Raw genomic sequence first — 12807 nt, 5'->3', positions numbered from 1 at the left:
CACATCTGTACACATAAAGAAGAGTCTCGGCTAGTCGGCGATGAGTGTGAGGATGCTGGAGGTGGAGATTTATAGCCTTTTCTCACAGCACTTGATATAATTAAACTTATCAATTTGATGGCAGATCCAGAAAGGTTCAAACGACGATCACCTGGAGATTCACCCGCTGTAAAACACGAAAGACTTCAGAGAAAAAAAGAGAGTGCGACCGGCCCATGCGAAAACAAGGATAATATCGGAAGGGCATTAAATGTAGGCACGCAATGCTGATGTTGTTAACATTAACAATTTGAGAACAAAGTTTGCACAGTTTGATGTGATATAAGCGATCGTTAGATTTATGCCGAGTTCAGACTGCATGATTTTAGCCCCGATTTTGGCTCGCCGACAGGTTTTGAGAAATCGCCGACAAATGCCCGAAATCACAGGCAAATCGGTGCTCGTTCACGCGAGTGACAATCACGCAGTGTGAATGAGCAAAGACGCGATCTGAGAGAATCACCGACGAGTCGCCGACGCCCGTGAGATATTTGGCATGCTAAATATCTGGACCTGTCGGCGATTCCAAATCCTGCTGTGTGAAAGTGTTCTGACTGAAAACTACATCGGCGATGACCGACAGCCAATGAGAGAGCAAGATACAGAGCAGCGGGGAGTTCGGGGAGGAGTTATAGACCACAATATCAGTATTTTAATAGATATATTTACAATTATATCAAACAGAAACAAAGCACAAACATTTGCTTGACCAGCAGCAACAGCAGCACACTGCAACATTATTTATTTACCCCAAACTCTCTTTGCAGAACACACAGTCCTTGCTCCCCTTGTCTTCCCAGCCATTTCCTCACGCATAATGTTTTTCTTTTTCCCCTTTTCGCTGCAAATCAGTGCACAGACAATTTGGATCGCAAGTTTCTTGCAGGCTATCATTTTTAATAACAATTTCAAACTCGCTGCGGTCTTACGCACGCGGGATTTTGCGTTATTTCCTTATCACTTCTCGCGTGTGTTTGGTTGCGAAACGTAGTTTGCGGGCCAGACAGAAGTTGTCGGCGATTCTTCCTCCTGAAAGTCATGCAGTGTGAAACCTCCTGTCGGCGATGCATCGTGCAGTGTGAACACACCAGCAACTGAATGTTACCCTGGATAGTCATGCAGTGTGAAAAGAACAGTGACCCGACTACTTTGAAAATCGTGCAGTCTGAACTCGCCATTAATCAGTGCGATTTACTGCAATGCTTTTTTCCCTGAGTTGGTCAGAACAAAAGTGGATGTTACTTGTTCTGAGGACATTTCCTGGTGAAAACTCTTATGTTGGTCAAACTTCCCAAAAGTAGAATCTGTGATTGTGAATGATCCAAACCGGTGGCGACTGACAGTCGCACTTTCTCCTCAAAACATCAGATTCATCCGCGCTGTGCCGTGCCGACGCACAACCCACGTAAAGTTGATAATTCCGCGAATAACTGCAATTGCAGATTTCGAACAGAGATGGCGACAAAGATGAAAAACTGCAGACTGCAGCTTTAAAGTGTGAGTTCAGAATGTTCATGTGATTCTAGTGCTCATGCTAGTGTAACATTGGTAAAGTGTGTGTGTGGGAAGGTTGATTATAGTGGTGTGATGGTTGAGGGCTCAGCGTGACCCCTGACCTTCTCGCTTCAACACCAGCTCCTGTTCTCTCTGATTCCTCTGGCTTCTCTCGTGGGAGTTTGGTGAAGTAATGGATTTATACTTTTGGAGATTAAATCACAGTTCTATCCCAGCATGCTTTCCGTGACTGATTAAATTGAGCGATGTATTACTTGGATTTCCTTCGGCATTCTTCTAACTTAGATTTCAAATTAAAGTGCAATGCAAATGTAGTTCATCCTTTTAACAGAATTTGCTGATGCTTCATACAGAAGATTATCATGCAGTGATTTCCCTGTCAGAATGTGTTCTCCTCCAGCTCTTTGATTGTCTGAATAATTCTCTCTGTCTCTTTATCTCTCTCTCATCTCTTATGTCCTCATATCTAATATGAAAACACATGAGCTCAGTCCACAATCAGTTTTCTGCACTGTGTCTTGTCTGATCAACTGGGAAAATTGTACAATCCCATGGCGTTTACCACAAAAAACAGTTTAGATTAATTTCTATTTTCAGCCACACCATAACAGCTGATAATGAAAAATGTGGTGTTTTGATGGTTGAGCATCAGAATCGCTGTGTTTTTCTGCAGGAATGATGTGGTCGGAGTGTAAAGAGCTGTGGACGGAGGGGCCGAGGGAATACATCATGCAGCTCTGGAACGTTCTGGATTTCGGCATGCTCTCCATCTTCATCGCCGCGTTCACCGCCCGGTTTTTCGCCTTCATGCAGGCCATGAAAGCCCAGGAGTATGTGGATGAGAATATCCACGCCGCAGACCTCTCGCTGGTCACACTGCCACCAGACATCAGATACTTCACATACGGTGAGGAGAGTCTGAGCGCTGCTGTCACTCTTAAAGGTGCAGTGTGTCATTCTAGCGGCATCTAGTGGTGAGGTTGCGAACTGCACCCAACAGAAGTTACGGTGGCCAACAGGAAGTGATGTCGTCGTCTGAGACAGCAGAGAGTAATCAATGAGATTTCTTTACAAAGATAAATTAAGAAATTAGATTTACTTAATTATTCAGTAAAACAATGTTATTGCGATTATTATTGTCACCTGTTCATCATTGTGTCAGTGTTTTATTCACTGACTTTAGCTAGCTACTTTGCATGAAGAACAACATAGTGATGAAACGCGTTTGTCCGTTCAGGGCCACTGTAGAAACATGTCAAGTAAGGAGACCCGTGGTGTGTGTAGATAGAAATTGCTCATTCTAAGCTAATATAAAACATAACGGTTCATTATGTAAGGTCTTTATACACCACTGAAAACATAGTTATGTATATGATATTGCATTTCTGTCAACAGATCCTCCTTAATACACAATGCACCTTTAAAACATTGAAATATGCATGAGTTTTGGTAGTATTATGATTTAAAACTTGATTAAATGCACTGAAGTTTTCTACATGCACTGATTTGCTATGTGCACACCATTGTATATAGAGAAAATCAAGTTAAGGAATTGAACCTACTATAATTAGACAACTGTCGTTAACTAAAACTAAAACCATTAACAATCTTTTTCTTTCTTGAAACAGAAGAAACATTAACTGAAATACTTTCTGAATTGATTTATTTCTGCTAAAAGACAGAGCAACATTTCTAGTTTAACTTTAGTTTACCGGTAACTTGAAGTACTAAACAGGGTTATTATAACTGAAACTACAACTTTATTTAAAAAAAAAAAATGTTTAATAAAAATTAATAATAACTATATAGATTTATAAAAAAAAAAAAATAATAATAATAATAAAAATGACAAAAACACAACAAAAGTACTAAAACTTAAACAAAAAATAAACAAAATTGAATTCAAAATATTTGTAAAATATGTAATAGTGTACAAAAAAAATATTCTACTTTAGACATATTTTAATAAACATTACAAAAACACAACAAAACTTTAACTGAACTTAAAATTAGAACGAAAGATATAAAATCTAATTTAAAGAATTTAAGTAAAAACTGTATTAGTATCTCAATGAGACTAGAATAACACTGATACTAAAATAATTAAAACTAAATCAACACAAAATAAAAAAACTACAGACACATTTTAATAAAAGAATTAAAACTAATAAAAATGGAAAAAAAGTGAATTTTAAAAATAAAAATAAGAAACAAAATATTCTTAAAACTATAATTGTATGATCTCATTGAAACTAAAAGAACACTGATACTAAAATAACTAAAACAAAAAAATAAACATTAAAAAAAATTATATACTTATTACAAAAACAACAAAATTACTACAACTTTAACTAAAATTAAAGTAAAAATAAAATATAAAAAAATAAATTAAAACATTAACAAACTATATTGTATCAAATCAGTATATCTGTGATTCTAAATCAACACTGGACAATAATAGATCATCTTAAACATTTGCTCATTATCATAAAAATAAATATAATAAATATATAATAAATATATATATAAATATAAATAAATCATAAAAAACAACTAAACAATAATGCTCACTGTGACACATTCTTTAAAATCATGGCACACTGATAGACCGATACACCAGCCTGATTAATTATCTAACATTTAAACACACCACTGTTCCTCTGACTGTTTCAGCGAGAGATAAGTGGCTTCCGTCGGACCCTCAGCTGATCTCCGAGGGCCTGTACGCCATCGCTGTGGTCCTCAGCTTCTCTCGCATCGCTTACATTCTCCCGGCCAACGAGAGCTTCGGGCCGCTCCAGATCTCCCTGGGCCGAACCGTCAAGGACATCTTCAAGTTCATGGTGCTCTTCATCATGGTCTTCCTCGCATTCATGATCGGCATGTTCATCCTCTACTCCTACTATCTGGGGGCAAAGGTCAATCCCGCCTTCACCACGTGAGTGACATGCACTGAGATTATTTACAAGAGAATACTATTTCAGTCTTTCTACTTCAATATTTCATGTTTATTTACCGTTTATGTTTAATTATTTGTGAAATTTACTAGCAATTTTTTAGTGAAAATTGTGTGAAAGTAAATCCAAGACCAGTTTTTGTCAGTGTCCATGTTCTGCAAAATATATTGTTTGAGGAAACATTACTTAACAAAATTATGTACAATTAGGGATGTGCATAACTACATATTTTCAAAACGCACTAGTTGAGATAACCAGGTATAAATAGTTTAAATAGGTTATGTCTACCAAACCACGTTCTTGTACTAGTCGACCATCCTGACACACCTAACACATATTTCTAAGTACTACCAAATAAAAATCATTTTAATATCTTAAAATAATTTTTCATTGTTTTATTTTCTTTACTAATTCTAATTTTCTTTTTTTTAAATCAAAATCAAAGGAACATTTTTTTTATTTAAAAAATGAATATAAAAAACTATTTTTAATCAGATTTTGTACTTATTTTGTAATGACTTAAACATATTTTATAACAGATTTTTTTTTTAACTATTCTAATTTTTAAATATTTTTTTTATTTTATTTTTAAATTTTTAATTAATATTACAAATATACAATTAAAATATTTTATTTTATCTTTTTAGATTAAGATTATTTGTATTTATTTTGTTGTGGTTTTTAACCATTTTACTGTTGGTTTAACTGATGGTTTAACCATTTTACTGTTATTTAAAAAAAACTAATTAAGATTATAAATGCTTAATTCAAGTAAATTCCTTTTTTTCTCAGTGAATTTTCCTTTTTTGACTTTGAGTATGTTACTCATCCTCCCACAGTGAATGTGACCGTTCATCAGTGTAAGATGGTCGTCCGCTCGAACATGTAGTCTCTCAGTGAAAGTGTCAGTCCTGTGAAACGAGCTCTTGGTTTTCCCGCATCAAAAGTGCTGGAGCTCATTTCACAGCAGAGTGACTCCGACAGGACGAGGTTTGTTTCGCAGCGAGCGAGAAGTGATGAAACAAGTCTGACAAGTCAGCTAATGTATGTACTCAAACAATAGAGCGCATCATTCTGAGCGGAGGATGTTCATTTACACCGGAAAATACATTTACATTGCTGTCGTTCTCCTCCAGACATGTACTATCCCAGCGGATTTTACTTAAAAATGTTGAAATGTTACGCCGTTGTCCGTTTTACTCTCTAGTACTTTTAATTTTTAGTTGCAAAATTAGCGAACCAAACGTTTTTTTACTCACACCAACCACTAAAAGCCAGTTCATATTTAAAGTCAGCAGGAAACAGTGTTTTAATGGTTAGCTAAAACTAAGGGCCCTTTCACGCCTACCTTGTTTGGTCCGGATTTTCGGACTTTTCAGTTTGGTCCGAATCAAAATGACAGGTGTGAACCCTCCCCTAGACCACGGTCCGGACCAAACAGACGAAATTTGGTCCGACGAAAAGAGGTAGTCTCGGTCCGGATCAAACTAAACAAAGGTTTGGTTCGTTTCTAGTGTGAAAGCATGTTCTGTATGGTTCGGACTTTCAGACCGTTTACAGGAAGTTCTGGTGGTTCCCGCGTAGCCTAAACAACTGAAGAAGAATATTTATGTGCAGTCCTGCCCAGAGCGTTTCTTCCAGTCGATTCACACATGCGCACACACACACACACATACACACACACACACACACACACACACACACACACACACACACATATTTGTCCTGCGTCCTGCCGGCGATGATAAAATGTTTGCACAATGAGGACGTTCATTTGGCGAATTTGAACTGGCCTCGAGTATAGTCGGTGCTGCAGGGAGTAATGCCATAATCATGGTTTGAATTACGTGAATTACGTTACGATGAGCTCCCATGAAAGCGGTAAAATCATACACCTGTGGGGGTCTATAAAAATCATCAGCACCATTATTTTAAATTACAAATAAAGCACTTTTTCCTTCAGACTACTGTAGCGTGACTTAAAAGATATGAAAAGATGCTAAACACATGGATCTCGCGGGATCTCGGATCGTCATCACACTACATCCTTATGCTTCGCTTTCTGCCAGGACTTTTACTGACTTTTCTCAACTCACAGAAGTGACGTCAACGTCCGATCTAGCAGTAGCATAACCCATCAGGCAAGTGTTATTTTAACATAGGCGTAATTTGCGGGTGGGACATGTCCCCACCACTTTTTGCTAAGGTCGATATTGTCCCCACCGCTTTTGAAACATCTCGCGACACGAATGTACCAATACATATAAATAAAACATCTCCAGTTAACTAGCAGAGCATTCATTTAGTTAGTTTGTTAAATAAGAGACGATGTATTGTTTTTTTTTAAAGGAACACTCCACCGTTTTTTGAAATAGGGCTTATTCACCTTCTTTCCTACATTTAGATAGGTGGGCAAATGCATTTTTGTCTCAGTGCATGCATTGTTTTAGTTTGACAGGGTCGGTGCTAGCTTAGCTTAGCATAATGAATGGAATCCTTTGTTGCCAGCTAGCATGTCCTGAGTAAAAGTGATAAAAAAAAAACAAAAAACACCTAATTACTTCTTGTGGCCTGCGTATTCACAACAAGTACAAATAGCGATGCAGATTAACACTAGGCGGTTTCCTAGGCAGATATTGACTTGGGACTATATTAGGGGGAAGCACAGGCGAAGCACTGCTACTTGGGCGCAGAGATATCACGCCCAAGTAGCAGTGCTTCGCCTGTGCTTCCCCCTAATATAGTCCTTAATATATAAGTCAATATCTGCCTAGGAAATCGCCTAGTGCTAATCTGCATCACTATTTGTACTCGTTGTGAATACGCAGGCCACAAGAAGTAATTAGGTGGTTTTTTTTTATTTTTTATATCACTTTTACTCAGGACATGCTAGCTGGCAACAAAGGATTCCATTCATTATGCTAAGCAAAGCTAGCGCCGACCCTGTCAAACTAAAACAATGCATGCACAAAAACAATGCATGAGACAAAAATGCATTTGCCCACCTATCTAAATGTAGGAAAGAAAGTGAATAAGCCCTATTTCAAAAAACGGTGGAGTGTTCCTTTAAATCAAATGATCAAAGTGCTCGTTGCCGCTGCGATCAGTGGTGCGGATACTGTGTTCTCTTGTGCTCGCGCACAGTCTTCACTCGGACGCTTCAATCCGTTGTGGAGACTCTCTATTCGTTACGGTGAAATCACAAAACAAAATGCACACAAACGTGTCCCTGCCTGATATACAACCACTGATAAACATAATCGGTTTTGATGAGAAAATGAAAAAAAACCTATACGAGTGCGGATTAGAACCCAGAACCTCTGACATGCTTGGCAAAATCATAATTTGAACCCTGGCCATAATAATAAAGTATAGTGGCAACGATATGTGTCGGTTCATTCACTGTTGTCAAAGTTACCCGCCGAACTGACAACACACTGACGTCAGACGCACGTCCGTTTACAAACCAATCAATGTCAAGATGCAGCCCACATACTAGATGATGACGACAGGACGCAAGTGTGTCATGTAAAGTTCTTTAGTGCGCTCGCATAATTGGAATGAGAAATCAAACCAAAACTAACCGAATGTATACAATGTATCAAAACATGAACTTTGGTTCGGACCTCGGTGCGACTCTCAGGTGTGAAAACACCCTAAAACTATTTTTAAAAAACATTTTCAGTCATTTCAATTTCAGTTAAAAAAAATGTATATACTAATTTTCTTTCAGTTATTTGCCAAGGCAACATTTCTCTTTTTTTTTTAAGTTCAGGTACTAAAGTAAATAAAACTGAAATAAAATTAATTTAAAGCTGTAAAGAATAAATAATTTAAAATTGACAAAAACATACAAAAAGGACTTAAACTTCAAAATTTGAATAAATACTATAATAGTATATAAATAACACTGGCATTAAATCAAAATTCATCTGTGCACATTATTCCAAACACACAAAAAAGCTTGTTTTATAAATATTTATTATCTTGCTCTGCCTCTGAAATGATTTTACTTTTCTACTGACGTTACAATGTGCTTCAATGTTTCACACAATTCCTGAAGATAAAATACACTCTTAAAAATAAAGCTTATTTTTGCTATGTGTGAGTCCATGAAGAATCTTTAACTTATAATGCACAAAATGCTATTTTTGTGGATCTCAGATTATTAACTGGTGAACCAAAAATGGTTTCGCTTTTCTGTCACCTTTGTATTTTTGTGTTTGCATCTTTTTCTTGTTAAATATCAGTTTCGCATCACAATTGCTGATGTAAAACGTGTTAGCGAAGCTTCATGTTGACTGTAAACACTCTCTTCCCTCTCGTCTGTGTTCCCAGGGTTGAGGAGAGTTTTAAAACGCTCTTTTGGTCCATATTCGGGCTGTCTGAAGTGTCCTCTGTGGTTCTGAAATATGATCATAAATTTATCGAGAACATCGGCTACGTGCTTTATGGGATCTACAACGTGACCATGGTGGTGGTTCTGCTCAACATGCTCATTGCCATGATAAACAGCTCGTACCAGGAGATCGAGGCGAGTTATTTTCCCACGCACTATTTTCACTTGAATTAAGAGTTCAGATTAAAATCACCAACGCCGAAACTTAAGAATAAGTTCATCATAATCCAGATTTAAAGTCCCCCTGTGGTGAAAATCCAGTTTTTAATGTTGTTTATGTGGTGTTTTTAATAAGCTTTAAGTCAAACCAATAAAAAAAAACACTCTCGACCCTGCCTGCACTGCCAGCTACCGCCCAATCTCTCTTCTTCCATTATTCAAAACTCCTTGAGCGTCTAGTTCACGTACACCTATCACAATACATATCCGTCAACTCCCTCTACCTCCGACTCTAATCTGGTTTCCGTCCTTTCCATTCCACGGAGACGGCTCTCCTCACTGTCCAGAATCATCTGGCCAACTCCTCTCATGCTGGCCTCTCTTCAATTCTCATTCTCCTTGATCTCTCCTTTGCTGCCTTTGACACAGTCGATCATCCCATTCTCCTCTCCACCCTTTCCAACCTCGGCATTTCTGGAACACCCATTAGCTGCACTCATACCTATCTTCCCGCACCTCTGCTGTAGCTTTCAACAGGTTCACTCCCCCCCCCCCCCCCCCCCCCTCTGACTGTTGGTGTTCCCCAGGGCTCTGTCCTCGGACCCTTGCTATTCTTTCTGTACACCTCCCCTCTTGAAGCTCTAATTTCTTCATTTAATGTCCCCCACCATTTCTTTGCTGACGACACCCAGATTTTCTTTTCCTTCCCTTCCTTCATCCTTTTTTTCCCCTCCCCTTCTACCCCCACCATCTCATTCCCTCCCATGTCCCTCATTCCGGTTAACTCTGTTCGCTACTTAGGCGTCATCATTGATGCTGCCCTTTCCCTTGCTGATCATATCTCGGCCACTACACGCACCTGTCGATTCCACCTATTTCTCTGCCATTAAATTCCTGGTTCATGGTCTCATCTTCACCCGCCTCCTTCTTGGCCTTCACACCACTACAGCAAATTCAAAATGCCTCTGCCCGTATTATATTCAACCTCCCCCACTCCTCTCACCTCCCCTCTTCCCCTCCAGCTACACTGGCTCCCTGTTTACTATCGCTGCTTATTTAAATTCCTTACCGTAGTCTACAATTCCCTCCATGGTCTTGCCCCACAATATCACCTACTATGTTCCCTCCCATCCCTTACGCTCTCAATCTCTGCTGTCCCTCTCGGTCCCACCCTCGCCCTGTGCCCAATCCCTTTTCCCTCCTGGCTCCCCTTTATTGGAATAAACTCCCACTCCATATAAAACAGTCCCCTACACTACGCATTTTTCGCTCCTCCCTTAAAACTCATCTTTTCACCCTAGCCCATCCCACTGCGTATCCTAGCCCCTAACCCCCGGTCAGGACTCTGCTTGCTTGCCCAACCCTGCCATAGCCTCTGTTCTCACTGTAGCACCCCCCTGCTTACTCACCCTTGCCCAATAAACGTACCTTCTTCCATCAGCCTTTTCTTTTCAGTAGTTTAAAAATGGTTTAGCGCTTTGGGTAAAGGTGCTGTATAAATATAAATAAATAAAATGTGTTAGTTCATAAGTCGACAGCATTGCTGAGTATTTCCTTCTTAAAACTTCAGTGAACCAAAGACAGTCTCAAAAACACGCTTTGAAATCGCTGGTGTTTCTGACGTCACAAACTACCTTGTAACCAATCAGATCAATGTGTGATCGTCAACCAGTGGATCTCTGAGCTGAGTGAGTGAGTGGAGGCGGGGCTCATTTGCATATTCATAGAGCTGCGCATACTAAATGAGGCAAGGGTGTCGAGTTACATTCAATATATTTTAAGGCATGAAGAATTTTTTTCAAGGAAAAAAAACGCTTTATGTAATTTTAGTGATAAAAGATGAGTTTTAAGAGATAAAATGATTGACTACAGGGGGACTTTAATGAAGTCAATACTAAAGAATAAAAATCTATCATATGATACGTTCTTAAACATAAAGGTTCAAAAAAAGAGAGAGAGAGAGAGAGAGAGAGAGAGAGAGAGAGAGAGAGAGAGAGAGAGAGAGAGAGAGAGAGAGAGAGAGAGAGAGCATTGGTTTGGGTCCCCAAATTACTAAGTCCGTCCCTGAATAAAGTGTCTGTGCTAATGTTTTCAGAACATTATTAAAGACCAGATAACTTTGAACGAACGTTTAACATCACTGGAAGAACGTTAGTTCATAACTTTGAGAGAACCTTTCCAGAATATTCTGATAATATTCAGTTTCAGCTGCATTTTTGGTTCCCTAAAGAACCCTTCAGTGATCAGTTCTTACTGTACATGTGTTCTTCACACTAAGAATGATGGTTATTTTAAGTAATATAAAGAACCTTTTCCACTATGAAGAACCTTTCATTTCATTTCATGGTTCTTCATGGAACCACAGACACCAGTAGAGAACCTTTAATTTTAAGAGTGTATTTGAGATATAGATCTTTATGGGCTTCTTTGCCCAAAATACATCTGGAGTCAGATCAAGCTTGTCCTCTGTGTTTCCACTAATCCTCCGGGAGAAAGACCCAGAGCTGCATGTTGAACACTGCTGTTAAAATGACTGTAATCTTTCAGAAGGATAAGAGACGGGGTCTCTCGCTGAGCAATTACACTTGTGCAAATGGCCCGTACTTCAGATCTCCAGAGGAGAGGCGTGGAGACAGAAATGACACACACCCATTACAGCTCAAACAACAAAACAATCCAGATCATATAACCTCACAAAATGACTAGTCTGGTGTTGCCCATCCTCACTCACTTAACTCATATTTCTGAGGACTTCAAAGCTATTTGTTTTACATAAAAAAAAATGTAATCAATAAAAAAAAAAAAAATTGTACTTTATTTTTTTTCTAAATTATTTTTTATTGATTTTATTTTTTTATTTTTAAGTTGAATAAAAAAATTAAAATTTAGATTTTTTTAAGATTATAGACCGCTTAATTCAAGTAAAGTCCATTTTTTTACAGCGAATGTGCCTTTTTTTATTTTATTTTTTATTGACTTAAGCATGCATTCATCTTACCACAGTAAATGTGACTAAATGTGTGCAAAATGGTCATAAATACCAAGTGCAACAGTTGATCACTGAAGCAGCGGGACAAACCCACGGGCCGAGAGCTTCCTCGTGTTCTGAGAGTCTCTGCTCTCGGTCTGATGCTGGGAGGATTTCTGATCGTTTAATACTGTGTGTTTCTCGCAGGACGATGCAGATGTGGAGTGGAAGTTCGCCCGCTCTAAACTCTGGCTCTCGTATTTTGATAACGGCAAGACTCTCCCTCCTCCGTTCAGCATCGTCCCGAGCCCGAAGTCCTTCTATCTGTGTGTGAAGAGACTCACGAACCTGCTCCGCTGCCGCAGACGCATGAAGAAAGATGTGGAGCTGGGCATGGACAACTCCAAGTCCAGGGTGAGTGAGTGTGTGTGTGTGTGTGTGTGTGTGTGTGTGTGTGTGTGTGTGTGTGTGTGTGTGTGTGTGTGTGTGTGTGTGTGTGTGTGACTCATGAACCTGCTCCGCTGCCGCAGACGCATGAAGAAAGATGTGGAGCTGGGCATGGACAACTCCAAGTCCAGGGTGAGTGTGTGTGTGTGTGTGTGTGTGTGTGTGTGTGTGTGTGTGTGTGTGTGTGTGTGTGTGTGTGTGTGTGTGTGTGTGTGTGTGTGTGTGACTCATGAACCTGCTCCGCTGCCGCAGACGCATGAAGAAAGATGTGGAGCTGGGCATGGACAACTCCAAGTCCAGGGTGAGTGTGTGTGTGTGTGTGT

At 39.1% G+C, this 12807-nt stretch overlaps 1 protein-coding gene across 2 annotated transcripts in view; it reads left to right on the top strand.

The window, feature by feature from the left end:
* trpc3 (transient receptor potential cation channel, subfamily C, member 3) overlaps positions 1-12807 on the top strand; it is a 51140-nt gene that overhangs the window by 27978 nt on the left and 10355 nt on the right. For both annotated transcript variants that reach the window (XM_081381936.1, XM_081381937.1), the window contains exons 7-10: positions 2228-2461; positions 4228-4492; positions 8850-9045; positions 12245-12451. In XM_081381936.1, the coding sequence (XP_081238062.1) occupies positions 2228-2461; positions 4228-4492; positions 8850-9045; positions 12245-12451 (902 nt within the window). The remainder of the gene's footprint in view (positions 1-2227; positions 2462-4227; positions 4493-8849; positions 9046-12244; positions 12452-12807) is intronic.

Source organism: Scardinius erythrophthalmus, assembly GCF_964197995.2.
Source record: "Scardinius erythrophthalmus genome assembly, chromosome: 13".
NCBI lineage: Eukaryota > Metazoa > Chordata > Actinopteri > Cypriniformes > Leuciscidae > Scardinius > Scardinius erythrophthalmus.
This window is presented reverse-complemented; position numbering and strand designations above follow the sequence as displayed.